Raw genomic sequence first — 27,074 nt, forward strand, 5'->3', positions numbered from 1 at the left:
AGGGCCAGGGACCCGGAATGAGTTTCCGCGCAGTTCCGCTGTGCCTGGCCGGGCTGTGCCGGGCCGGGCCGGGCCAGGGCAGGCGCGGGGGCAGGGCGGCGCCGGAGTCGGCGGTGCCGGGGACAGGCGCTCGGGGCAGCCCGCGCCTCGCTGAGGTCCCCGCCCCGTCCCGGCCGGGCCGGCTCGTCTGTCAGTCACTGGGGCGGCGGCAGCGGCAGTAGCGGGGCCGGAGCCGGGCGGTGAGAAGAGCGCGGGCCAGGCCGGCCGGAGGGGATCTGCCACAGCCCCTCAACTCTACGGACTCTTCACCCCAGACTCGCGAAGCTGCACCCCTGCGCCTCGTCGGACGCCTCCGTAACCCGCGAAGGGCTCTCTCCCTCGTCACCCCCCACCCCGTGACCTCCTCGTAGGACCCGAGAGCGCACTCAGACCAGGGTGTTGTGGGTACAGGCCATCGACCCTGTGACCTCTCACGGGCCAGGGGCTCGGTTTCCCCCACAGGCCTGCCTTCCCTGTGACTCCCTCCTCAGAGAGTCTGGGGACAGAGCCGTGACCTACCACCAGGACCCCCGCCTGTGAACTCTTCACTGACGGCTCCCTCCTCAGAGTCCCCCTCAGTTGGTCTCCTCCTAAGAGCACTCCTTTTGGCCTCTGGCAAGCCCCCCATCCCCATCCGAGGTGGGGAGGCCTCGGCAGCCATGCCCGCCCTGGGCCCCCTGTCACCCCACTGCTCCCTGGGCACCCAAGCTGGGGTCTAGCACGGGGCCAGCAGCCAAGGGGCTGGGGCAGGAGACAGGTCAGGGTCCACCTCCCTGCTGGGGAGGGAGCAAAGATGGAGCGGCGGGAGGAGCAGCCTGGGGCTGCAGGGGCTGGAGCAGCACCAGCCTTGGACTTCACTGTGGAGAACGTGGAGAAGGTATGAGGGCCCGGGGGTGGGCATACCGGTGACAGAGCAGAAGTTCTGGGGACTGACATTAATGCCAGAGCCCAGGCCTGGGCTGGGTGCCTGCTGGGATGGTGCCCCCAGAGCACCTGGCATTTGCTGTCTCTCTGGGCAGGCGTGGACAGCAGTGTTATGGTGTCCTAATGGGCTATTTTTGGCTTTCCTTAGACATGGGTTCTCTTTGGATACTCTAGGGTCTTGGGCTGGTCCCTTCAGGGTGCTGATAGCCTAGACCTCCGGCCGGATTGGCTATTCTCCAGCTCCGTGGGTACTGCATGAGCAGTGCAGTAAGAAACCAGGAATCCAGGAGACCTACAGCTCAGCCCTCGGGAACCATACCGATGCTGAGCCATGCTGGACCTGTTTTGTGACCCAGGGGCTCAGAAAATAACCTGGAACTGAAACAGTCTGGGTTATGTTTTCACTCTTTCTTAGGGAAGGATCCTTCTTGTATTGGATGGAGGCCAGACAAGTCCCGAGCAGGCAGGAAGGGCTAACCCCCTCTCTTTGGTAATGGATCTAAGGGATCCGGTCCTGCTGGCAGCCGCAGGATCCTTCTCTGCTCACCTGTCCACATAGCTTCCTGCCATGGTCTTCCCAGGCTCTCCCACTGCCCAGCCCATCTTTTTTGAACTGCTTCTCTGGTTCTTTTCTGGGTTCTGCCCCTGAGGCCTGGGATGCAGAAATGCCTCCCTGCTGGGTTGAATGGGGAGATGGGAAGCAAGGAATGGTTGCAGATACTCATTTGTTATTTTTGAGCCCCTTTTGCCATACCAAATGGTGAAAATCCATCCCTACTGCTTCTTTGCCTGCTGAACTCAGCATCCCTGAGGAGCCAAAAAGGGACTGTAAATATAAGCTGCTGTCAGAGGTACAAATAGGGCTAAGTCTACTTGGATGGAGCTTGCTTAGGGGGTCAGAGTCCTGACCTCACCCTTCCACCCCCTGGGGCTGGGTGCTGTTGGCATGGTGGCACACTCTTCCATGTGCAACCAGGGAGACAAACCACTGTTTTCTTACTGTGTGAAGTCCCTGTGGAATTGGGACCCTGGGGATTTGGCGAGTTGAGAGCTCCAGGCAAGGCATTTGCCAGGGCTGCCAGCCAAGACTTCTTGACCAGCTTTTTGGACCCTCACATGCGCTCTCTGGGGGGTGTTCTCACCCTCCCCTCCAGTATGCCTCTGGCCTAAGGCTGCCTGGCAAAGCCTTAGTCGTGCTCAGATTTCACAATGGCTTTGGTGCCAGCATCTGGAGTGACCGAGGGATGATCCTGGGGGAGCTGAATAGAACCTTTGGAGTTGATGGGACCAGCTGTGCCTGGGAGGGTCAGGGCCCTTCAGGCTGTTCCATGCTCTTCTCAGGCTTAGCTTTATCCCTGTGGAGCCATTCCTTCAACCTGGGCCTTGTCCTTTACCTCAAATGCCTCCCCTTTGGGGAGCTCAGCCTCTTTCTGCTTTCCTGTGGAGGTTCACTTTCTGAACCCCTAATGTTTGGCTATAATGACAACATGGTAGAGCATGGGCAGAGTTCAGGCTCTCCGGGTATCAGTAGGATCCTCGGCTCAGGAAACAGTGAGCTCTACCTGCTCAGCCCCTCAGTCAGAAAGAGAGAGCAGATTTGCAAGACCAAGTTCTGGGCTCTGACAGGATCCAGAGTGGCCAACACCTGCTCAGTCCTGTGCTGTCCTGCAGGCGCTGCACCAGCTCTACTACGATCCCAACATTGAGAACAAGAACCTGGCTCAGAAGTGGCTGATGCAGGCCCAGGTCTCCCCACAGGCCTGGCACTTCAGCTGGCAGCTACTGCAGCCCGACAAGGTGCCTGAGATCCAGTACTTTGGGGCCAGTGCCCTGCACATCAAGATCTCTCGCTACTGGAGTGACATCCCCACTGACCAGTATGAAAGTCTAAAGGCACAGCTCTTCACCCAGATCACCCACTTTGCTAGTGGCTCCAAGATCGTGCTGACTCGGCTGTGCGTGGCACTGGCCTCCCTGGCTCTCAGCATGATGCCTGATGCTTGGCCATGTGCTGTGGCAGATATGGTACGGCTCTTCCAGGCTGAGGACTCACCGGTGGATGGTCAGGGCCGCTGCCTGGCCCTACTAGAGCTGCTGACAGTGCTGCCTGAGGAGTTCCAGACGAGCCGCCTGCCCCAGTATCGCAAAGGCCTGGTGCGGGCCAGCCTGGCAGTGGAGTGCGGGGCTGTCTTCCCGTTGCTAGAGCAGCTGCTACAGCAGCCCAGCTCACCCAGCTGTGTGCGTCAGAAGGTGCTCAAGTGCTTTTCCAGCTGGGTGCAGCTGGAGGTGCCACTGCAGGACTGTGAGGCGCTTATTCAGGCTGCCTTTGCTGCTCTGCAGGACTCGGAGCTCTTCGACAGCAGTGTGGAGGCCATTGTCAATGCCATTTCACAGCCTGATGCCCAGAGGTGAGCTGGTCCCCATCTTCCCAGAAAAGAACAGTTTGGTTGGCCTTCCATCTATCTGTTCAATAAACACGAATTGAGTGCCTACTGCATACCTGGTCCTATGCTGGAGATACACAAGGAGGCAAACAAGACATGGTCCTTGTCCTTATGGTTCAGAGAGGGAGACACAACTAATCATCCAACAGATTATTCAGTTAAAATATTTGACTCTTTCTTCTCTTTCTCTCAACCAATCAGTCACCATGTCCTGGCTGTTCTGCTCCTGACCATACTGCAAATCTATTTTTCCCATATCCGCTGCCACCACCCTAGTCCGAGCTGTCATCATCTCTGTCCCCAAATGATTGCAGAGATTTTTCACTAGTCCCCTGGTTTTTACTCCTGTACCCGTATTGTCCACCGAGCAGCTAGAGTGATCTTTTGAAAAGGAGGATCCAATTTGTCCTTTCTGCTCAGAACCCTTCAGTGGCTTTTCGCAGCTCTTAGGATAAAGTTCAGAATCCTTAACGTGATCCACAAGGTGCTGCACAGAATGGCATCTCTAACCTCTTCTCATGTCATGCTCCTTTCTCCACTCTCATACAGTCTTTTCAGTTGCTTGAATGTTCCATGCTCCTTCTAGCTTCTGAACCATCACAGGTGCTTGGCACATCATCTCTACCTCAACTGAAATTTCATTATCTTAGGAAAGCCCTCAATGATTTTTAAGACTAAGTTTGGTCTACTCTATTATTGTATCTCAGAGCTTCTAGTGTTTTTCCTTCTTAGCCTGTAACACAGTTTCATCATAAATTAATGTATGTCTCCTCATTGGTCTCTCAGCTCTGTGAGGACAGACACTGAATCATTTTATTTTGTCACATTGTGCCTGGCAGCATTTGGTAGCATTCGGTGTTTTTTGAACAGATGAAAAGTAGGAGTTGCCTGAGAGGTGGGAGCAGGGTGGGGGAGTTCAGGGGAAGAGGGAGCGCTCCAGGCTTCAGGAACTATAGCAGGGGCAAAGGCCCCTGGTGCACAGCACCATAGTACCTTTAAGGACTTGAAGGAAGGTGAGTGTAGCGAGGTGTTTGTGCAGCAAATGTTTGTTGCGTGCCTCTTTGTGTCTTGGGTCCTGTGCTGAGCACCAGGTGCATAAAGATGAATGGGTTGACTTCAGCAAGCCAGGAGCTCACAGTCTAACAGACACATGGAGGGGCAAGTGTGGTCAACGAGATGAACGCTATGATAGAGAAAATGGTGGGGGGACTGTAAGAGCCCAGAGGAGGCATTTAACCTGGTCTTAGGACTGTGAAAGGCTTCCCAGAGGAAGTGTGCTTTAAAGAGCCTTAGCAAAGAAAGGGTGTTGAGAAAGCCTGGTGAGTGGTGGTGATTAAACAGCAGGATTTAAGGGCCAGTTGTGGGAGGTCTGGGCCCAGATTATGTAAGACCTTTGTCAGCCAGGCTTAAGATTTTGGTCTTCATCCTGAGGATGATGTAAAGATATTAAAGGATTTCAAGTAGAGAAAATGCCATAATGAGATGTTTGGTATAAGTTGGATTGGCCATGGCAAGACTGGAGACACTAACACTTCAGAGGTAGGGCTTTAGAAACCCTTAGCAGACTTGGAGGGGAAAAACATTGAAAGAGATGGCATCAGAGAGTGGTTAATGGCTCTAGCCTTGGCATTAGTCACGTCTGAGTTTGAATCCCAGATGGTCTGTTTACTAGGTCCGATACCTTGGATAAGTCGCTTTTAAGCCTCAGTTTCCTCATCAGTAGAATGGGTGTGATCATATTAACCTGAGAGAGTTGTAAAGGCTTAAATAGGCCAATGTGCACAGGGTCTGCCCCTGGTATTCTATAAAGGATATTTTGATATTAATAGGATTAAAGAAGAAAATGTCTATGAAAGGTTTAGCCTGGTTCTTGCACGCCCCATAAAAGGCAGTTGTTAGTATTTGGTATCGTTTTGCATTGGCAGTTAGTGTATCTTTCCCATGGTTTCCCAGGTTTTCCAACTCAAGGTGGGTATCAAGTCCCAGGACTAGCCTTTCTTGGCAGCTTGAAGCTCGAGTGCCGGCTGCACTCAGACGGTTGGTAGCTAAAGGGAATTGGCCAGGGCCAGTGCATGGGTGATGTGGGGTGTCCTTGGATACACCCAGGTTTACTCGCCCAGCCGGTCTCGAGGGCTTTGGCAGGTAATTGATGCCTCTTCTCTTCTGAACGAATGAGCGAACAAGGAGCCAGTGAGGGAACCCACAGCCTCCTGAGCGCCCATTGGCTGCAGCCCCCATGGTTGCTTAGCAACTCTCCCCATTTTCTCAGCTCTCCTCCCTGAGCTCTAATTGCAGGTCTGGGCTGAGCTCAGTGTGAGTGGCAGCCAGCAAGTCCCAGCAGCCCTGCCCCGGCATCTTGAGCTGACCAGCAGAACTAGGCCTCTTGAACCCAGTCTCAGCCATGGGCTTAAAGACACCCTCTCTATCTCCCTCTCCCAAACCTAGAAACCTCTGGAAGCCTCAGACCTGCTCTTCTGTGTGCATAGTTCTCAGGAATAGGTGCCCAGGTGGTGGGAAATCTAAACAAGGGTTTCCCCCACCGGGGTGCTGCACCAGCCTAGTGTCAGAGTTTGGGTCTTGCTCTGTCTAGTCTAGCTTCCTAGACTTTGGCTTGAGAAAGTCACCTGTGGTTTTGCCTCTTGGGTTATCCAGCCACTGCCTTTCCCAGGTGTCCTAATATTGGCTGTCCCCTTGGCTGAGCTTGCACTCAGGTCCCCTCTTTCCCACTCTTCCACAGCTGCTGCTGCTTGCCTGACTCTCTCTCCCTCAATTTTCTTTTTCCTGAAATATGTTTTTAGTCCTGGAAAAGCTTTCACTGGGGGCTGGGAGAGGAGAGAAGGTGAATTAGACAAGTTCTTGGGGGCTCCCATCAGTTAGAATTTGAGATATGGGCTGAGATTTGCATAGATCCTTTGGGGAAAATTCAGGTAGGGCTCTGAAAGAGCAGTCCTGCAGCAGAAGAGGCTACCTCAGCCTGGAATTTGTCTCAAAGTTGCTATATGACCTTGAGTTATACTCTGAGCCCTTCTGGACTTGTCTGTGACTTAGCCTATTATGCAGCTCAAATGTGACCAATTAAGAACTCAGTGAAGATTGAGTACCTGCTGTGTACATGAACTTTGGCAGGTGTGAGGGAGCCTTGGTGGGGACGCTTTGGGGACAGGGCGCTATCTCCTGCCCCCATCTCAGCTGCTGGTAAGCTCGCACGCCATGACTTTGGCCCTGTCCCTGCTCTCTGTGCCAGAGTCTGGCCTGAAGGTGCCCATTGTCTGGTGGTGCAGCCTGTGTCAGGGTCATGAGACTGAAGCTATCCCAGCTGTTGCCAGGCAGAGCCCTCTAGGGCTGTCTCTGGGTTGGGAGTATCCTGGTATGGATACCTTGTCCAACCAGAATGAGGATTTGGAGAAAGCTGACATCTGGGCTGGTTGCCCCTTGTTTTCATCTTACCCCTGAGGTTATGAGACTACGGGCCTAGCAGCCTGCTTAGGGCAAATGCAAATAGAACTCCTCTGGACTTTCAACCTCCTACCTCTCCATAGATGGCTATGGTGACACTTTGATTGGTAGCAGAGGGGTCTCAAGCATCTGATTCCCTCTGAGAGTATCACTTCATGCGATTAGTCTGATCTCCACAGCAGGCTGCTGGGGAGGGGTCCAGTGAGATAGAGCTAGCATTCTCAGTCTCCTTTGTATACTGTGTGTCCCCTGCTCCCCTTTAAGGATCATTGTGCTTCAGGACTCTGACTTGCACCTTCTTTTCTCTCATTCACCGCTTTCTTCCTGGGCAATGCTCATCTACTCCCATAGCTTCAGTTACCAGCTGTTTGCTGATGACTATGTCTCTTGCTCTAACTTCTCCCTTGGGCTTCAGGTTTTTATATCCAACTCTCTGGACACTTCTGTTTGCATATCTCACCTCAACACTGAACTTATCGCCTTCTGGCCTCCCATTAAATTTATTACTATTCCCCTCTACCCACCCCTCCTGGCCTCAGTAAATAGCTCCACCATCTACTTAGTTGTTTAGTCAATAACGTGAGAGTTGTCCTTGACTCTTCCCCATTGTCATATTCAATCAGTCATCAAGTCCTGTCCATTTTTCCTCTTAGCTATCTCCTAGTTCATCATCTATTGCTGTCCCTTCATACTGCCACCAGAGTACATAGGAATTAGGATCTGGTGGTAGGGAGTGGAATGGAAGGTGGGGACTGATGCTGTCGGTGCCTTCCGAAGTCTTTATCAGGGCTCCTGAGCCTGTATTAACTCCTCTGTCACTCATCCTGTTCAGTCTCCCGTAACACTGTCTATATTAGTTTTCTGGAGGGGCTGTAATAAAGTACCTCACACTGGGCAGCTTTAAACAACAGAAATCTATTGTCTCATAGTTGCAGAGGCTGGGGGTCCAAAATCAAGGTGTCGGTTTCCTCTAAAAACCCGGAGGAGAATCCTTCCTCACCTCTTCCTAGCTTCTGTTTGTTTGCTGGCAAACTGTGGTGGTCCTTGGCTTTAAGTTGCATGACTCCAATCTCTGCCTTTGTCATCACATGTCATTCTCCCTATGAGCCTCTGTCTTCACATGGTTGTCTTATAAGGACATCCATTGTACTGTAGTAGAGCTCCCCCCCTACTCTGTGATCTCATCTGCAATGACACTGTTTTGAAATAAGATCACATTCTGAGGTATTGGAGATTAGGACTTCAACACATCTTCTTGGTGGATACAACTCAGCCCATAATAGGCTGCCCCTTGGCCCCTCTAAAATATGTCCTTCCCACATGCAAAATACGTGCATCTCATCCCAACTTCCCCAGAAGTCTTAACTCATGCCAGCACCAACTGTAAGTCCAATTAGAGGACACAATTTAACCTGTAACACTGACCGCACACTTCCTTCTCAGAGTTCTCCTGGAAGTCTCTGACAGAAGGTTCTTCTCAACATGGGCAGCATCAAAGCTACGATGTAGGCCCTGACCTCTTTTCTGCTTTGGGTTTGTTGTGGGGAGTGAGCTTTGATGGAAGACGGGGAGAATGTGCCTTTCTCTCAAAGCTGGTGGGGGATGGGTAGACAGCTCTGATGGGTCTCCTTACCTCATGCCTCCAGGTATGTGAACACACTCCTCAAACTCATCCCGCTGGTGCTGGGATTGCAAGATCAACTGCGACAGGCAGTGCAGAATGGGGACATGGAGACCTCCCATGGCATCTGTCGCATTGCTGTGGCCCTGGGCGAGAACCACTCCCGGTGAGCAGTTGGGCAGCTGGGGGTGGGATAGCAGGGACCTCTCAGAGGTGTGGTTTTGGAGCCCTGTTGGGGGAGGGGGAATGACCTTACTATACCTCCTCCTTCCAAGGGCCTTGCTGGACCAAGTGGAGCACTGGCAGAGCTTCCTGGCCCTTGTCAACATGATTATGTTCTGCACCGGCATCCCTGGCCACTATCCTGTCAATGAGACCACCAGTTCCCTGACCCTCACCTTCTGGTACACGTTGCAGGTGTGTCTATGTGACCTCTAGTAGAATTGGGCTGTAATGACAGAAGGTAGATCATGGGCTTCTGGGCCTGGTGCTGAGGTGGCTAACTTTCTTCCCTGGCTCTCTCAGGATGACATTCTGTCCTTTGAGGCAGAGAAGCAGGCTGTGTACCAGCAGGTGTACCGGCCAGTCTACTTCCAGCTGGTGGATGTGCTTCTGCACAAGGCCCAGTTTCCTTCTGATGAGGAATATGGATTCTGGTCCTCAGATGAGAAGGAGCAGTTCCGAATTTACAGGTGATGGTAGCAGGCCAATCCTACCTCTAAATAGAGTCCTGAAATAATGAAGGCAATGAGGGGAGGAGCCCAAGACCAGGCCTCTTGAATCCTGAGGCTCCTTTCTCTATTCTCTAGGCACTTTTGCAGTTGTGAGGGAGCTGGGGTGGGCTCCTGGGCTTGGGAGCAGAATCCGGGCAGTGTATAAGGTCTTCGTCTACTTCTTAGGGTGGACATCTCAGATACGCTCATGTATGTGTATGAGATGCTGGGGGCCGAGCTGCTCAGCAACCTCTATGACAAGCTGGGCCGTTTGCTTACCAGCTCAGAGGAGCCCTACTCCTGGCAGGTACCTCCCAAGCCTGATTCCCTGAGCCCTCCCAGAACTGTCACACCCTCCTCCTCAGCCAAGCCAGTGGCACCCTCTTTCCTCAGCACACAGAGGCCCTGCTCTATGGCTTCCAATCCATCGCAGAGACCATCGATGTCAATTATTCTGATGTGGTGCCTGGGCTCATTGGCCTCATTCCACGGATCAGCATCAGCAACGTGCAGCTGGCGGATACTGTCATGTTCACCATTGGTGAGACCTGGCACACACCCATGAGCACATTTCCAGAGCCACAGGCACCCCATCCCCAGCTATAGTTGGCCTGCTGGTTCCTGTCCAAAATGGGAGAGACACACATGCCCACACACACAATCAGCATTGCAGCCAACTGGCTGTCCTGGCACATCTAGGGGTCCTTCCTACAGTGTTCCGAGCTGCAATTCAGTGAAGCTAGTTTGCTGTCAATGGAACAGCAGTGCTAGACCTCTTCTGAGTAGCTTCTTCCTGCTTCTCAGCTATAAGGCTCCTGTTTGAGCATGTGCATGCATATTTGCCTATTCAGCTCTAGGGCTGTAATTTGATCTGCCAGAAGCTCTGCCTGCCTCTCAGGGACATGGTACAAAGCCAGCCTGGCCTGCCTCAGATATCCTCCCCTCTCCCTTCTTCCCCCAGGAGCTCTGTCTGAATGGCTGGCTGACCACCCCGTCATGATCAACAGCGTTCTGCCCCTCGTACTGCATGCCCTAGGCAATCCTGAGCTCTCTGTCTCTTCAGTGTCCACCCTCAAGAAGATCTGCCGAGAATGCAAGTATGACCTGCCACCCTATGCTGCTAACATTGTGGCTGTCTCCCAGGTATGTGTGGGCTAGGGTTGGGCTGGGTCTCAGGGCACACTGCACTGTGCTGATACCAAATTCCTTCTGTTTATCTCCAGGATGTGTTGATGAAACAGATCCACAAGGTGAGCCCAGAAGTTTCTAGGGGGTCCTTGGGGATATTATGGGAATCTGCAGAAATCCTCTTCTGCCTTTTCCTACCCCTTGTCTTTTATTCTCTGTTCTTGGAAGCTTCCCCAAGAGGTTTATTCTTCCTACCCACATCCAGATGTATCCAGGATTGACTTTCCATGTTCTGCCCCACAGACAAGCCAGTGCATGTGGCTGATGCAGGCACTGGGCTTCCTGCTGTCAGCCCTGCAGGTGGAGGAGATCCTTAAGAACCTGCACTCCCTTATCTCACCCTATATCCAGCAGCTGGAGAAGCTGGCAGAGGAGATAGTGAGTGAGCTGGTGTGTGTGTGTGTGTGTGTGTGTGTGTGGCCAGAAGGCAGGGGTGGGTTGCCCTTTGTGTGGGCTATGGCTGTTGGGGAGTGGGGTTGGAGTTGACAGTCAGGGCTGGGGTCCGGGGGCCAAGCTGGGCCACAGAGATCCAGAGCTTGGTTTGATTCTCCCCATAGCCTAATCCTTCCAACAAACTGGCCATTGTCCACATCTTGGGGCTTCTCTCCAACCTCTTCACCACGCTGGATGTCAGTCATCATGAGGATGAACATGAAGGCCCTGAGCTCCGGAAGCTGCCAGTGCCACAGGGACCCAACCCCGTGGGTGATGTTGCCATTGCCCTCCACCCCCAACACACACACACACACACACACACACACACACACACACACTACCACATACCCTGTGGGAATATCATTGTTACTCCCCAACTTTATGGATAATATTGTCATGGTTCCCTTGGCCCCATGGGGCATGATGCATTTGGTGTGTTGACCCTGTGAATGACCTTATCATTGTGCCTCATTCTGTAGGGAGTGATATCATTGTGTCATCCAACCCTGTGGGTGATATTTGTCTTTGTCCCCAGCCCAACCAGGGTGATGTCATTGTGGTTCCTCCATCTCATAGGAGACATTGACATTATCCTTCAACCCCATAAATGATGTAATTATGGGTTCCTGTTTGACCCCCAGTTCCAGGGGGTCTTCTACTTGGCTACTCACCATCCCCTGTGGGCACTGGGGATGCTTACATGCTCCACGTGTAATAATTCTTGCCTTCGACTTGCTCCCAGTCTAGAGGAAACATACATAAACAGATTGTCACAAAGCAGTGTGATAAGTACTGTGATAAGCTCAGGCACAGGGGGTTGGGGTGACCACTTACAAGCTGTTTGATCTGGAGCAAGGCTCAGCTTCCCATTCAAAACTATGAACATCAGACTACCTGGCTTGCTTATCTCAATAGAATGATGCTGGGTAGCATATGTGGTCTTGAGTAAAATTTTGTATAAATGTGAGACACTGCTTGGATTATTGTTCCCAGGGTTTCTCCTGGAGAAAAGGGAGCCACAGTATCCTAGCTTCTCTCTTCAGCTCTCCACCTTAGTTTCAGTTGCCCTTTTGGCTCTAGACCAAAGTTGGGCTAGCGTCCTCCTACAGAGCCCCTTCTCCTTCCGTGGTAGTCATTGTCCTGCCTTCCCTTACCTCCCAGGACCTCAGTCTGCTCTCTGCTCCTCCGTAAGTTGCCATATCTGTGCATCCCTTGGGGCTCTGCACCCTAAGCCTGTTTGAATGAGACAGCATCTCCACTTCAGGGGCTAACCCATAGGCTTTTGATACTGAAAGGATTTTTCTGAGCACAAATGGATAGGGAGTGATTTTTCTTAAAAGTTACAAAGTTTTAATAATCTTCTGAAGCCTTCATAATATCCCTGCTTTGCACTTTGAGGCTTCCTCTAAAATGATCCCTAGAATTCAGGATATCCTCTTTATTCATGGGGGATTCAACACACCACTCCTTCCCCCAAGGTCCCATCCATTGAGTCCTCAACATGCAGTCTGGAGTAATAGGTTTGAACTTCTGGCCAACTTTGTACTACCGGGTCCTTCTGGGGTAGGTGAGAGTGGTGGTGGGGCACCTCACTTCTTCTGTGTCTTCAGGTGGTTGTGGTGTTGCAGCAGGTCTTCCAGCTTATCCAGAAGGTGCTGAGCAAATGGCTGAATGATGCCCAAGTGGTGGAGGTGAGCCTCAATCCTTGCTCTCTGCCCCCATCGTGACTTTGCTTAGATACGGAGCAGGATGAAGGTGTTGCTGCCCCATCTTGGCTTACAGTGGTCTGGAGAAAATAAAGGAGGTGAATCCTGCCTCACAGACACAAGGAATGTTTTGGGAAGACATTCAGAACTTTCCAATATCACAGGAAGTCCTTGACCAAAGAACTATGATGTTGGGGCTGAGTGACAGTCAGGGATCCACCTTGTAATCAGAGACCTGCCTTTGGTCCGTTTTCAATTCAGGATTCTCTTACTATTGCTGCTCTCTGAGAGGAAATGGTGGAGATGTAAGTAGCAAGACTTGAGTTACAAAGTTCCATCCCGTGCTCCTCTGAGAAGGCCTTTTGGCCTGCTGCCTTTCAGGGTGAGGGTCAGGCTTGTTTACCTCTCTTGATTCGCAGGGCCAGGCCAGGCCTTATAGGTAAGGGTCCCACCTTAGGCCTCCTCTGTGCAGAGCCTCAGTTGTGTTCTGGGTGATTGTGACCTGCTAACCAGGACCCCTTTGCTGTCTTCCTTTTTTCTTTTTTTTTTTTAAACGAAATATATTTGACGGTTAACATTGTATAAATTTAAGGTGTACAGCATGTTGATTTGACACATTTATGGATTATAATATGATTGCCATTGTATGATAATTAGAATCCCTATCACATCACATAATTATACTTCTTTTTAGGGGTTGGAATAATTGAGATCTAGTCTCTTGGCAGGTTTGATGATCATAATACTGTTGTCTATTTCCTGGGCCCCTTTGCTTCTTTCCCAAGGCGGTGTGCGCTATCTTTGAGAAGTCTGTTAAGACACTGCTGGATGACTTTGCCCCCATGGTGCCACAGCTGTGTGAGATGCTGGGTCGGATGTACAGCACCATCCCCCAGGCCTCTGCTCTTGACCTCACTCGACAGGTGGGCCTTCTGATTGAGGCAGCAGTGTTTTAAATTTCATCCTAGTTAGAGGTCTGACCCAGGGATGGGGTGGTGGGTAGAGTGGGGTGGATGGCTGTCCTGGCAGGGATCCTGACCTGCATTCTAGGGATGCTGGCCAGTTCTTGGTGAGACACGGCCTCAGCTGACCAGCATTCCCTGCTTTGTTGTAGCTGGTCCACATCTTTGCTCATGAACCTGCCCACTTTCCCCCAATCGAGGCCCTCTTCCTGCTCGTCACCTCCATCACACTCACTCTCTTCCAACAAGGTAGGTCCTGACCAGGGTCCCTGCTGTTGCCGCCACTGCCACCACTGCCACTGCCTCTGCTTCCCCGATTGGGGAGCCAAAGCTGCCCACTCTGTTCTCCTCTGTCCCCTGAGTTGCACATGGGACTTGGTGGGAAACTTGGGGGATCAAGCACAGCACAATTGTCACCCTCCAAGTAGTGACACCGTAGGTTGAAGTGGATAAGAGAGTGAATGATGTCTTCTACTGGCCTGCTGGACTTAGGGCCAGTCTTGATGTGGGGGGAGATGGGGCCAGAGCTCTGAGGGACTTGGGACACTAGGCTGGCTCCTTTTCTTTGGGATATAATGAAAAGTGGAAAGAGCATGGGCTTTGGAGTCAGATAGACCTAGATTCTAAGCTCATCACCACCAACTAGTTGTGTGACCTTGGGCAAGTCACTTACCTTTGCGGAGCCTTTGTTTCCATGTCTGTGAAATAGAGATTTCGTGTACTTGATAGGATTGTTATAGGTATGAAAGCAGTGTCTCTTGGTCCCCTGGCTTGGGGTTTTTGCACATGAAGTACTCAGGGAGTTCTGGTTCCTTTCCCTGCATCGGGGCTTATTCCTTTTTAGGCCCAAAGCTTTTGGCTGTGGTCCCAGCTCCCCGTTCTCTGTGGCCCTCTGCCTGAGAGTGCTGGGAGCAGGGGGCTCTAGGCTTCCCCTGCTGTCTAACCCAGGCTTCTAACTTGGAAAAGAAACAGCGCTGCTCCACCAGCCTCATGACTCTTGTCTGGATTTGTGGTTGCAGGTTTGAGGCTTACCAGGGGTTTCAGCTGGAGCCAGAGCGCTCTCTGCTGATGTCATCATTATGTGGTCCCATGATGCTGGCCTCTGCTCCAGTGGCCCATGGGTAGGTGCAAAGCGAGCAGAAACTTGAGCCAGAAACCAAGTGTGGCCACCCTTAAATCTTTAACTCCACCTCTCCCACTTCTTGCATCCAGTCAGGGGCAAATCTAGGTGGTCCTGACTCCTGATTATCCTGCAGACCGCCCACCTCTCTCCCCTCCCTCCATGACCACACCTCAGTGTCCGGGTTGCCCCAATAGTCCTCTAACTGGTTTTCCTGACATCTGCCCTTCCCTGCAGTCCATTCTGCATCCTGCAGTTGTAATGTTCTTTAGAAAACACACATCTGAGTATTTTCCCTCTCTGGCCGGAAACCCTTTCGTTGGCTGTCCATTGCCTCAGGTTCTCACCCTGCTCCCACCCACATGGTGCAGCTCCTGCATACTCCTCAGTGTCTTCTGCCAGTGTCCCTGAGACACCAGCAGTCTAGCCACACCGACCTCTCCCTTTGATGTCCCATTTGATCCTCTAACTGGAATGCCCTGTGCCCTTTACTGGGTGAGCTCTTACTCCTCCATGCCTTACTTATGCATCAGTCCTAGAAGCTTCTCTGGGGCAGAACTAGGTGCTTCTGACTTTATGCTGAAACTGCATCATGTACACACTGCTGATATAGTACCAATCATACTCAATAATCAGCTTTCATGTGTGTGTCTCTCTCCCTAGACTAAGCCCCTCAAGGGCAGGGTCGAGCCTCTTCTCTCTGCAGCCTCAGTGCCCAGAACAAGGCCAGCATAGAGTAGGTATCAGACACTATTGAAGAAAGGAGGGTAAGGTCTCCCTGACCTCGGAACCTTTCTTCCTCACTATCTGGGGCCAGCCACTAGCAGGGTGGCTGCCGAATGTCAAACATGCTGTCTGTAGGGGGACCCTGGCATAGGGCATGGGCCTCACTCTCCAGGACCTGAGTAAATCAGGGCTCAGATGTGAAAGAGATGGGCTTTATCAGTGGCTCCTCATAGCCTGGAAAAGGAAGCATGGAAGAGATAATTATCTACTTTACAGTTGGGGAAACTGGGCATTTGTGGCTTGCACAAGATCACACGGCTCCTTAGTGGTGTATCAGGCAGATGTTCGTGCAGCGCCTCCTCCTGAAAGGGGAACAGCCCAGGAGCTCTAGACACATGCCTTGTCCTTGCCACAGGTGTCAACAGAACTGGAGGCAGAGTAGTGTCCAAAATCAATCATACTTGCTGGGCTTGCTGGTTGTCTTGCAGGACAGGACGGCCCCCTTACCTGTTATGCTGTCCTGGTCTTGCCATTCCGTTCTCAGCCTCTGCCCTCCCACTGCACCATGGGGTGACATGTTGACTGGTTTCCCTCTTTCTCTGTGTGTCCAGATGGTGGGAGCTGGTTTTCAGCCCTGAGCCTGGCTCTCTGCTCAGTCGGTGTCCATGTGGAGGGGCTTTGCTGGGTGGGGCTCTCATTTTTGGCCTCATGATACAGTTTCCTCCCCGAGGCCCCGCTGGTGGCTTGCCCAGCCATCCCCACAGCATATTGGACTCTGCCCTAGCCAAGGAGGAGTCCTCTGGTTTAAGTGGACCCCAGGGAGTCCTTCCCTTGGCCAGACCAAGAGCCCTAAGGCCATGGAAGTGAGGGGGCACCTGCTCAGGCCCTGATACCCTGGCCTTTCCAGGGCCTTCAGCTAGGCCCCCAAGGGAGTTACCAAGGACTAACCTCTCGCCATCCCTGCCCTCCTCTTTGATGGCTAGTGTTGGGGAAATGTACTAGAAGGCAGTGTAGGGCCACCCCAGCCAGCCAGAGGCCGCAGCAAGAGTGGGGGTTGTTTCTTCAGCTCTGTGGAGTCCAACATTGCTTCAGCACCAAAGGCTCACTGGGGGGACTGGCCTGAGGAGGAGTGGGGAGTAGGTGGAAGGACCCCTGGGAGGGAGCTGGGGCAGGCCCGTCCTTCACTTTGCCGTCTCTTTCTGTTGGGCTTCTCCCAGTTCATGGTTTTTGTATGTTTTGTTTCTTTATCTTGCTTCCTGCTGCTCATGTGCCCCCACGCTGTCTCCCTGCAGGCTCTCAGTCCCACATAACTATATGAGGTTGAGTTGCTGTTTGTATAATTTTTTCTTAAGTTCCATCTTTATTATATTTTAGGGCCCAGGGATCATCCTGATATTGTTGATTCATTTATGCAACTCCTGGCACAGGTGTGTTTTAGTTTTATTCATTCACGTTCTGTTCTCTCTCTTTCTCTTTCTCTTATGTTGAAATTCAATTTAAGCCTATTTTTAGCTTTCTGTTGACAAATTTTTTTTCTGTTCAGTTGAATAGAGTTTCTTCATCTGTTTCCGTGGAAGTTGACAACCCAACATCCTCCTTTAGTGCCCCTTTGCCTCAACTAGCTCATTCTTCCACCAAGACCAGGGAGAGGCGATCCCAAAGGGAGGGAGCTGGGCTGGCCTGGGCGGGGGAGGGGGAGTAATTGTGCCCGGCAGCTCCTTCGTAGCTGGGGTGCCCTTGAAGTTCAGGGGTGAGATCGGAGTTGAAGGGCCTGGGGTTCATTGTCCCGTGCTCCTGCCGGGGAACTGCCTGCCTCAGTGCCCCCACCCCCCCACCTGCTCTGGAGAGGTGGCTGGGAGGAGCTCCGAAGGGAGGGGCCAAAGGTGAATGTGCTGGGGTGGAGCCCGGAGTTGGGCTTCAGGTTGTACTGCTGTTGGGAGGTGGGGTGCTGGCTCCACTGTGAGGCTGCGTTGGGATGTGTTTGTGTTTGGTGCATGTGTAAGTGGGTTGGACCTTATTCGTATGTTTTCAGTTTAGTTTGGTTTGGAAACAAATCACATAGCTGCTGTAAGTAGTATGTGTGTTGTGTCGGGAAAAATATGTAGTTGAAGTGTGGGCACGTGCACTGATGCATGTTGTATGTTGGTGTGCATTAGGCATTGATGGGTTTTGAAGCAGTGTCATGTGTTGGAGGTGTGTGTGTGGGGCTGTGAGAGCGTATTTGGGGGAGGGAGTGTATGTTGTGGTGTCGATATGTCTGACATACAGGGAATGTGTGTTGTGGAAGATACATGTGGTGAGCTGTGGGGACATGGGGCTAGTGTGGGGACCATGGTGGGGATCCTGTGGGTTGGAGTAAATGATGTGTTCCTTCGCTTAATCAGTCCACAAATACTTAGTGTGTGATACACGTCTGGTGCTCTGCCAGGTGCTGAGGGTATAATGGTAAACAAAAACAGGCATAGTTCTTACTCTCTTGGAACTTACAGTATGGTGGGGGGGTGAGGCGGAGGAGGAGGGGGGAATAGGGAGTGTGTTCTGGGCCTGGATAGACATGTGTATGGGTAACTGAGGGTGCGTCCTTGGGGGTGTGGGCGTTTGTGTGTGTGTGTGTGGATGGGTGTGTTAGGAGGGTACATGTGCTAGAGGACTGGGTAGCTTGAAAGTGTGGGCATGTGGACATGACTGGGGAATGTGGGGCGTTTGAGGGATGTGAATAGGTAGCAGGGTGTGTTGCAAATGTGAGAAAGTATGTGTAAGGGATGTGATAGAGGTGTGTTTGAGGGTAAGTAGGGTGTTTCCAGAGAGGGTGAGTGTGGGGGTGCTTGCACATGAACGGGAGTGGAAGGTATGTGAGGGGCTGGAGGGTTGGGGGTCTACATGGTATGTGTTGGGGGGCTGGTGGGGAGCAGCTGTGTTTGATAACTGCTGGAGCTGTGCAGAGCATCTCCTGTGACCTGAGGATGTGCCAGTCGTGTCCTAGTACCACTTGGGGTGGGCTTTCTGCCCCTTGTACTCATTCCCCCCACATGGCAGCACTGACTCCTGAGCTGGGTGTGGCTGAGAAGGGCCTGGACTCAGGGTATCCCGGTTGAATGGTGGGGCCATGGCTCCAAGGCTCCGACCCTACTTTTCCTCCTCCTAAGCTGGAGGGTGTCTGAAGAATGCAGGTGGGACGTGGGGGCTGTTGGACTGGGCTCCACATCCAGCTGCCATCTCTTCTTTCTGCTGTCCTGTTAACAAATCCAGGGGGCTTTGACTGCCTCTGAATCAAAGCAGTCACTGCTGGCTACCTGGAGCCTGCAGGAGGTCTGGCCTTGATGGAGGGGAAAATAAAAGCGTTTGCTTAGGGAGTGACTTGGGACCCAAGCTTTCTGTATTGTGACCACCCCCTTAACCTCTCACACACACCTGTGCATTCATGTACACATACATGTATGTAGCATCCCCTGGCTGTTCCCTTCCTGACTGAACTGTGGGGTGGTTTGGGTCCCCCAGAGATGGCTGGGTGGCTGATTTTGGCAGCCTGTACCTATGGTGCGTGAAGTTGGGGCCTGGGGTGGCAGGTGAGTGGTGGGGAGGGGGGATGGTCCTTGGAGCTGGTTGGGGCTGGGCTTACCAGCTCCACCTCCTGCAGGCTCTGAAGCGGAAGCCAGATCTGTTCCTGTGTGAACGATTGGATGTCAAAGCTGTGTTCCAGTGTGGTAAGTGGGGCCAGGTGGATAGGAGGGCCTGGGTCCCCCTTAGGAGGATCCTTAAGCCCCTCCTGATCTGCCTCTGCCTCTCCTACAGCTGTGTTGGCCCTCAAGTTCCCTGAGGCACCTACTGTCAAGGCCTCCTGTGGCTTCTTTGTGAGTCCCATGCTGAGTCCTGACCCCCCACCCCCACCCCCCGCACCCCAGCCCCTATTTGCAGTCCTGCCCCGGACTCCAGAGTGTAGGGGTATGGTGTGCAAGTCTTGTCCCCAGGGAGAGTGGGGAAAGAGCTGAGGCTGACAGTCCTCTCCATCCTCCGTAGACAGAGCTGCTGCCTCGGTGTGGGGAAGTAGAACCTGTGGGGAAAGTGGTACAGGAGGATGGCCGTGTGCTGCTCGTAGCAGTGCTGGAGGTGAGATGCAGCCGGTGTTTGATGGGGCTTTGATGGGGGTGGAGTGGCCCTCACTCCTGAGGCAGCTGCCCTCTGGGAAGCTTGAGCCTTTGGTTCCCTAAGCTGACTCTGTTTCTTCAGCAGTTAAATGGCTGACAGTTGTTAGGGTTGCTGTGAGGATCAGCTGGCTCTCAGAAAACAGCACTTACCATGTGCAGCTTGGCTGAGAAACTGTCTGGGAGTGGGTGGCGCATGGCTAAGCACCCTTGCTGCAAAAGGGGCAAGGCCCTGGTGTGCTGAGAACCCGTCTCCCTCAGGCCATTGGGGGCCAGGCCTCCCGCAGCCTCATGGACTGCTTTGCCGACATCCTATTTGCTCTGAACAAACACTGCTTCAGCCTCCTGAGCATGTGGATCAAGGAGGCACTACAGCCACCTGGTTTTCCCTCCGCGCGCCTCAGCCCTGAACAGAAGGACACCTTCAGCCAGCAGATCCTTCGGTGAGCAGAGCCGGCGGCACTTGGGCTCTGGTCCAGAGGAGAGGGTGGTGGTGGTGGACGGTACTAACCTGCTGTCCTTTCCCTTCAGTGAGCGAGTGAACAAGAGGCGGGTGAAGGAGATGGTGAAAGAATTCACACTGCTGTGCCGGGGGCTACATGGCACAGATTATACAGCTGACTACTGAGAGGCGCCCCCGTCCCACCCACACCTCCTCCTCACCCCTCCCGATTCCCAAAGAGTAAACCTGGATCTTCACTGCATTGCTGTCTCTGCTTCCTTTTTTCTGCCACCACCACCTAACTGGGCGAAGGCCTGGGGAAGGATGGGAGGATGTTTGGATCCAGGCCTTATTAGGGAGTTGAGGGGCCAACTTCTAGCTCCTAGAGTGGAAGTGCTCCGCTGTAGCCAAGCCTCCTAGGTTGGAGCCATACATAATACTGCCGTTGCTCTTGGGTTGGGGTGGGCCTGCAGTAGTATCAGCAACCTCCCCACGGCCCACTGCCACACATTAAATTAGTCCCAGCATTCATGCATGCATACATTTATTTAATCAGCACTGCTGAGTATTAGCCCTCTAGTTCTGCCTTGCTTTGTTCTGTCTGAACAAGGGCTGATCTAGTCCATAGCTACCATGTTTAGCTGGGAGAATGGGACCAGTGAGGGAAGGCTGCTCGGAGGAACTTTCACTTCTGATGGGACTGGAAGGTTTGCCAGGTAGAGGACTTGGGGCTTTCAGCTGCAAGTGAGGTGGGGTGGGGTCCAACTAGGAGGGAAGAAATGGAGAGTGGTTTTAAGTCCCAGGATAGGTTTCTTGTATGGGGTTATGGAGGCCACACTTGCACAAGGTTGAGGAAAGGTATAGAAAGTGGAGCTGAGCATGTGTAGGAGGAAGCATGGCAGGCCCCTGAGGAAGAGGAATGCAGGGCCTCAAGCTGTCTTCACACCTGGAGCTTCCCACCTCTGTGCTACCTGACCAAATCTTGATGGTCAGGGCTCAGTCAGGACCAGGGACAGCTCCCCAGCGGCTGTTGCTCTCCTCCCTTGGTAGGTGTCCCTTACTTTCTGTCTCTCAGCCATAGTTTCACCCCTGCTGCCTCTTAGACACCCCAGGCTTCCCCTCAGTAAGATCTGAAGAGCAGGACTTGGATCTCCCCATTTCCATTCCTGAACCTTGGGTCTCCTTGGAGGTGATAGAACTGGTTACCCCCCTGTTCATCTCACTCCTTTCCCTGTCCTTTTCCCAATCTTTGCATGAATTCTGTGTCTTCCATTCTACATCTCTCTTCGATCTCTCCCAATGCCAGCCAGCATCCATCCCCCTTACATGTACCATCCCCTGAGGCCACTCTGTTCCTCTTCCTCTATCCCTCCTCAGTCCCATTCTCACATTATTACATTCACAATTCGTATTACATTCATAATTCAAAATTACATTCATAATTTCTCATTTCTGGAGTATGTGGGGATGCTTCTTTTGGTCCTTTTCTCCCACTGCATGGTGTCTAGGTGTCTTCTTCCTCCCCCATCCCCCATGATCAAATGTAGCATATATAAGCTAAGAGATTGAGGGGGCTAAAGCCTAGTTCCTGAAGTCAGACCTGGTTTTGATATTGATTGTGCCACTGATTTGCTGTGTCTTACCAGAACTTCAGTTTCCTCATCTGTAAAATGGGACATTTTTTTTTTTTTTAAGTACTCTACACCCACCATGGGGCTCAAACTCACAACCCTGAGATCAATAGTTGCACACTCTACCAACTGGGTAGAGCCAGCCAAGCACTCCTGGGACAATTCTGACTCCAAAGACTGTAAATGCTAAGAATGTAGTGCCTGAACAGTAAGTGCTCAATATTTGCCTGATTGACAGACTGCTGTGAGGATAATAGCAAATGCTTTCAGTGTATATGATATGCAAAGGACTACTTCATAAAGTTTTATATCTAAATTCATTTGATCCAGCAATCCTATCAGGAGTGCTATTGTTACAACCCCCATCTTGGGGATGAGGAAACAGTGACAGACACGTTGAGTAAGAAGTAATGGCAGAGCACAGTATTCAAACCCAGACAGCCCGGCACCTGAGTTGAAAATTAGGCAATGCCACCTCCCAAATGATAGAATGCACATGAAGTTCTGCTCAAACTGGAGTATTTTCAGGGAGTTGCTTTTTTTTTTTTTTTTTTAAGTTTATTTAATCTCTACACCCAACGTGGGGCTCAAACTCACGACCCTGAGATCAGGGGTCGCATGCTGCACCAACTGAGCCTACCAGGCGCCCTTAGGGGTCGGTTTTTCTGAGCTCTGCTGGCGGTTTGGGAACGGAAAGCGAATGCCTGGAGAGGCGGGCCAGGGGAACTACAATACCCACAAGGCCCCGCGCCTTCTGAAGTAGTACCGATTGCCTGGGGCTCTGAGACAGATTATTGGTTCTCTGTGGGCGGCCTAGCGAGGATTGGAGGGCGGGAGCCGTGCTAGTTTGATTGGTAAAACTACCACCAGCCCCGCCTCAAAAACCCGGAAGTAATTCCCTCGTTGGTCCGTGTGTAGTGGTGTAACGGAGAAACGTGAATTTGGAGGGGTGGAGGGATGGTTCAAGGGCTGCGCACTGACTTCCCAGCCCCACCGCCCCCACCAAGTGACTCTGACTGTTTGGGGGCTGCTTTTGAGGACGCGGGGCCTGAGGCTGACCGAGGGAGGTTCCTGCTGCTTTCTGCCACCCAAGCCGTACCTCATGGAGTCTACCTTCAGCAGCCCCGCGGAGGCAGCGCTGCAGCGAGAGGCGGGCGCTGCCGGAGTGCTCACTCCTCTCGCGGACCTGGACCGCGTGTACGAGCTGGAGCGAGTCGCTGGATTTGTCCGCGACCTAGAGTGTCAGCGGGTGAGGGCAGATTGGGGAGGGGTGGCTCACCTCTGGATGGGTCGCCCAGAAGATCGGGATCTTGGTGTAATTTTGTGAGGATGGAGGTGCGGGAGGAGTTGCTTCTCTGGGAGGAGGGGCTTTGAAGGTCCGGTAGGGACTCTTGGAAGGTTTTCTTTAAGAGGCTCTCGGTGGAGGAGAGGTTGTTCATGACTCCATGGCTTATGCTTACAGGTGGCCTTGCAGTTCCCTGACCAGCTATTGGGAGATGCTGGGCCCGTGGCTGCACGACTGGAGGAGACCACAGGGTCGAAGATGTTCATTCTGGGCGACACAGCTTACGGCAGGTGTGAATTTGAGCTTGAAGATTGAGGGTGGTGTAGGTCTACTGATGCAGGGCTCATGGTGTTTTCCCCCTAGGACAGTGTCTGCCCCCAGCGGCTATGTTTTCCCTTGATGATGATTCCTCCTCTCCTGATACTTCCTCCCCTCAATGACAGTGTCTTCTTTTCATAACATTATTTTCTTCAATGACCACATTTCCCATGAAAGACAGCTTTTCCTGATGAGAACTCTTCTCACTAATGGTATCTTTCCTGCAGCTGCTGTGTGGATGTACTGGGTGCTGAGCAAGCTGGAGCTCAGGCCCTTGTACATTTTGGCCCTGCCTGCTTAAGCCCTCCAGCTCGCCCACTGCCTGTGGCCTTCGTCCTTGGTCAACGTTCTGTGCAGTTGGAGCTCTGCGCCAAGGCCTTTGAGGCCCAGAACCCAGACCCCAAAGCGCCTGTGGTGCTGCTAAGTGAGCCAGCCTGTGCCCATGCCCTGGGTGAGCGTTTTTGCCTGTGCATGCAGGAAGGGTGGACCAACTGCTTAGTGCCTTGATAGCCCCATTTCAGTACATTCCTGTAGAGCTCTCGATATGGGCTTGATCCCATTCTTTGCTTTTGGGTCACATTCAGCCTTTTGGGGATGAAGGGGTTCCTGACACCACCCCTTTCTTCCAGAGGCCTTGGCCACTCTCCTGCGCCCACGGTACCTGGACCTGCTTGTCTCCAGCCCAGCTCTTCCCTTGCCATTGGGTTCCTGCAGTCCAGAACCTGAGCCCCTGGAGCGTTTTGGGCGTCGCTTTCCCCTGGCTCCCGGGAGGTGTCTGGAAGAATATGGTGCCTTTTATGTGGGGGGCTCTGAAGCCAGCACTGACCTTGACCTTGACCCAGACCTGAGCCGGTTGCTCTTGGGCTGGGCACCAGGGCAGCCGTTCTTCACCTGCTGCCCGGACACAGGGCAGACTCAGGATGAAGGTGTCCGGGCTGGACGGCTAAGGGCACGTAGACACTACCTGGTAGAGAGGGCCAGAGATGCCCGGGTGGTGGGGCTGTTGGCAGGTACTTTGGGTGTAGCCCGACACCGTGAAGCATTGTCACACTTGCGGAACCTGGCTCAGGCTGCAGGCAAGCGTAGCTATGTGTTGGCCCTGGGGCGGCCCACACCTCCCAAGCTTGCCAACTTTCCTGAAATGGATGTCTTTGTGCTATTGGCCTGCCCTCTTGGTGCTCTAGCTCCACAGCCTTCTGGTGGCTTCTTCCGGCCTGTATTGGCACCATGTGAGCTGGAGGCTGCCTGCAACCCTGCCTGGCCACCTTCAGGCTTGGCTCCCTACCTCACACATTACGCGGATTTATTGCCTGGTGAGTGGTGGGGTACTGCCTGAGCTGGAACCACTTGGGGCATGGAATTGGGCCGGTATGGATCCTCTTTCTCCCTCCAGGCTCTCCCTTCCACGTGCCCCTCCCACCACCTGACTCAGAACTGTGGGACACCCCAGATGTGTCACTCATTACTGGGGAACTCCGACCCCCACCTGCCTGGAAGCCATCAAATGATCCTGGATGCTTGGCCCTGACCTTGCGGCCCCAGCTGGAGCTGGCTGAGAGCAGCCCTGCAGGTAAGTGTGCCAAGTCTCTGCTCCCAGCTGAACTCTTTCCCCAAATTCAGCCCACTTGGCCTCAGTCCCCTCTCTCTGCAGCTTCATTCCTTAGTTCCCGGAGCTGGCAGGGGCTGCAACCCCGTCTGGGTCAGACACCGGCGACAGGAGCTGTGAGTGGAAGACGAGGGATTGCCATCGCCTATGAGGATGAAGGAGGCAGCTGATACCATGTGGGGCCAGAGACACAGATGGGCTGAAGAATTGCTGCAAAGACCTTTAATACTCCCTGCATCAACCCCACTTCTCTGCTTGGATCCTTGATGCAGGGAAGGACAGACAGCCCCTCACTGAAGAAGGGGACCCAGCTCTGTCCTGTTGTGGCACTGGCATGAGGCTTAGCATATAGCAGTTTAATAAATGTCTTTTGAACTGATGGGGACTGACTTGGGGTTTCCTGAAGTCTTATGGGTCCATCTGTCCTCCTGGGAACAGTCCAGGACCTCTGGCCAGTCCCAGTTTCTGGTGTGCAATTGAGGTTCTACCCTTGTCAAAGGATCCAGGTGGTCTAGACCAGGATTTCTCAACTTTGGTACTATTGACAAATTTGGGTCAGATAATTCGTTGCTGTGAGGGGCTATCCTTACGTTATAGGATGTTTAGCACTATCTCTGGCTTCTGCCCACTGGATGCCCCTAACATACCCTTATTCAATTGTGATAACCAAAAATGCCTCCAGACATTGACAAATGTCTCCTGTGGGGCAAAACTGTCCCTCGCTGAGAACCACTGGTCTAGACCTGTGTTGTCCAATAAAGCAACCGCTAGACACGTATGGCTATTTAAACATGAACTTAAACTAGTTAAAATTAAAAACTCAGTTTCTTAGGGTGCCTGGCTGGCTCAGTCAGAAGAGCATGAGACTCTTGATCTCTCAGGGTTGTGAGTTCGAGCCTTGTGTTGAATGTAGAGATTACTAAAAATAAACTTTAAAGCTAAGTAAAATAAATAGGGGCACCGGGGTGGCTTAGTCAGTTAAGCATCCTGCTTCAGCTCAAGTCATGATCTCACAGTTCATGGGTTCGAGCCCCACATGGGGCTCTGTGCTGACAGCTCAGAGCCTGGAGCCTATTTCAGATTCTGTGTGTCTGTGTCTGCCCCTCCCTGACTCATGCTCTGACTCCCTCTCTCTCTCTCAAAAATAAATAAACCTTAAAAAAAAACAAATTAAAAAAATAAAAATAAAAGTAAGTAAAATAAATAAAAATGCAGTTTTTATTTATTTATAACAAGCATATTATAAAACATTATATAGGGGCACCTGGGTGGCTCAGTCGGCTAGGTGTCTGACTTTGGCTTAGGTCGTGATCTCACGGCTTGTGGGTTTGAGCCCCATGTCAGGCTCTGTGCTGACAGCTCAGAGCCTGGAGGCTGCACATTTTGTGTCTCCATCTCTCTCTGCCTCTCCCCAATTTGTGCTGTGTCTCTGTCAAAAATGAATAAACATTAAAAAAATAGAATATTATATAAAAACAAGTACATTTCGGTGCTTATTTAGTCACATGAGAGGACAGTGCAGCTACAGGACATTTCCATTATTGCAGGAAGTTCTTTTGGACAGTGCTGGTCTACAATGACTAAATTGTTTCTCCGGGAAATCACAGAAACTTGAATAAACTAGATAATTTTTCTCCTGTTTATTTTTATTTGTCAAACACTACAGGTCCTGAAGGTCTGAATTGTATTTGACTGGATTCCTGTCCTCATAGTGGAATTGGGAAGAGAGGCAGTTAAGTAAGCAATTGCCACACAGTGAAACAGTACCGTCTATAAGGAGGGAAGCCCCTGTGGGCAGTTCTTCATTCCCCACATTTGCAGAGAAGCGTGGCATGCTGGCATTGTCCAAAGTTAGTTAAAGAAGCAGGTGAACAGGGAGATGAGGTCCTTGCTCTCAGGGAGTGCCTGGTCTACTGGTAGAGGCAGATCTGTAAAAGGACCATGGCAATAGACAAGGTGGGCACCAATCGTGTATTCTACAAATAATTATGGAGTGTGCTAGGCATTGGGAATACAGCAGTAAGCTCAAAAACCCTTTCATACTGCTTACATTCTCATGGGGCGGGGGGGGGGGGGGGGGAGGGAAGAGATGAACAAAATAAAGTAATTGGCATGCCAGATGGTGATAAGTACTATGGGGAACTATAAAGCTGGGAAGGAGTGTAAGGAAGAGTGGGTTGCAATATTCAACAAGATAGTTAGGGAAGGCCTTTTGAAGAATGTGACAAAGACCAAAAGGAAGTTATGGAGTGGGCCACGTGGATAAGTAGAACAGAGAGAACAAGTGCAAGGGTGATGTACTGGGGGTATGGCTGG

General features: G+C 52.1%; 2 protein-coding genes across 5 annotated transcripts; both read left to right on the forward strand.

Annotated features, from left to right (window-relative positions):
* The first annotated feature begins 104 nt into the window (after positions 1-104).
* IPO13 (importin 13) lies at positions 105-20,180 on the forward strand. 3 transcript variants are annotated; one of them, XM_086716739.1, is made up of 20 exons: positions 108-916; positions 2,635-3,371; positions 8,510-8,650; positions 8,760-8,901; positions 9,010-9,176; positions 9,384-9,504; positions 9,591-9,738; positions 10,159-10,340; positions 10,421-10,447; positions 10,629-10,775; positions 10,943-11,086; positions 12,431-12,511; positions 13,312-13,449; positions 13,641-13,737; positions 16,709-16,761; positions 18,972-19,038; positions 19,127-19,185; positions 19,352-19,441; positions 19,738-19,919; positions 20,008-20,180. In XM_086716739.1, exons 1-20 carry the CDS (start codon positions 833-835, stop codon positions 20,102-20,104), a joined length of 2,904 nt encoding a protein of 967 aa, XP_086572865.1. In that variant the 5' UTR covers positions 108-832; the 3' UTR covers positions 20,105-20,180. The 3 variants fall into 3 exon arrangements, 2 of the variants coding, with proteins under 2 accessions (XP_086572865.1, XP_025790764.1); XM_025934979.2 differs by having other exon boundaries at positions 112-916; positions 10,629-10,763; XR_015254655.1 differs by lacking the exons at positions 16,709-16,761; positions 19,738-19,919; positions 20,008-20,180 and having other exon boundaries at positions 105-916; positions 19,352-19,427.
* A 2,247-nt stretch (positions 20,181-22,427) lies between these two features.
* On the forward strand, positions 22,428-25,137 carry DPH2 (diphthamide biosynthesis 2). 2 transcript variants are annotated; one of them, XM_025935389.2, is made up of 6 exons: positions 22,428-22,798; positions 23,012-23,124; positions 23,380-23,603; positions 23,782-24,465; positions 24,546-24,722; positions 24,804-25,137. In XM_025935389.2, exons 1-6 carry the CDS (start codon positions 22,652-22,654, stop codon positions 24,926-24,928), a joined length of 1,470 nt encoding a protein of 489 aa, XP_025791174.2. In that variant the 5' UTR covers positions 22,428-22,651; the 3' UTR covers positions 24,929-25,137. The 2 variants fall into 2 exon arrangements, with proteins under 2 accessions (XP_025791174.2, XP_086572866.1); XM_086716740.1 differs by lacking the exons at positions 22,428-22,798; positions 23,380-23,603.
* The last annotated feature ends 1,937 nt before the right edge of the window (positions 25,138-27,074 follow it).

This window comes from Puma concolor, chromosome C1 (genome assembly GCF_028749965.1).
Source record: "Puma concolor isolate L17-30 chromosome C1, mPumCon1.1.hap2, whole genome shotgun sequence".
In the NCBI taxonomy this organism is placed as follows: Eukaryota; Metazoa; Chordata; class Mammalia; order Carnivora; family Felidae; genus Puma; species Puma concolor.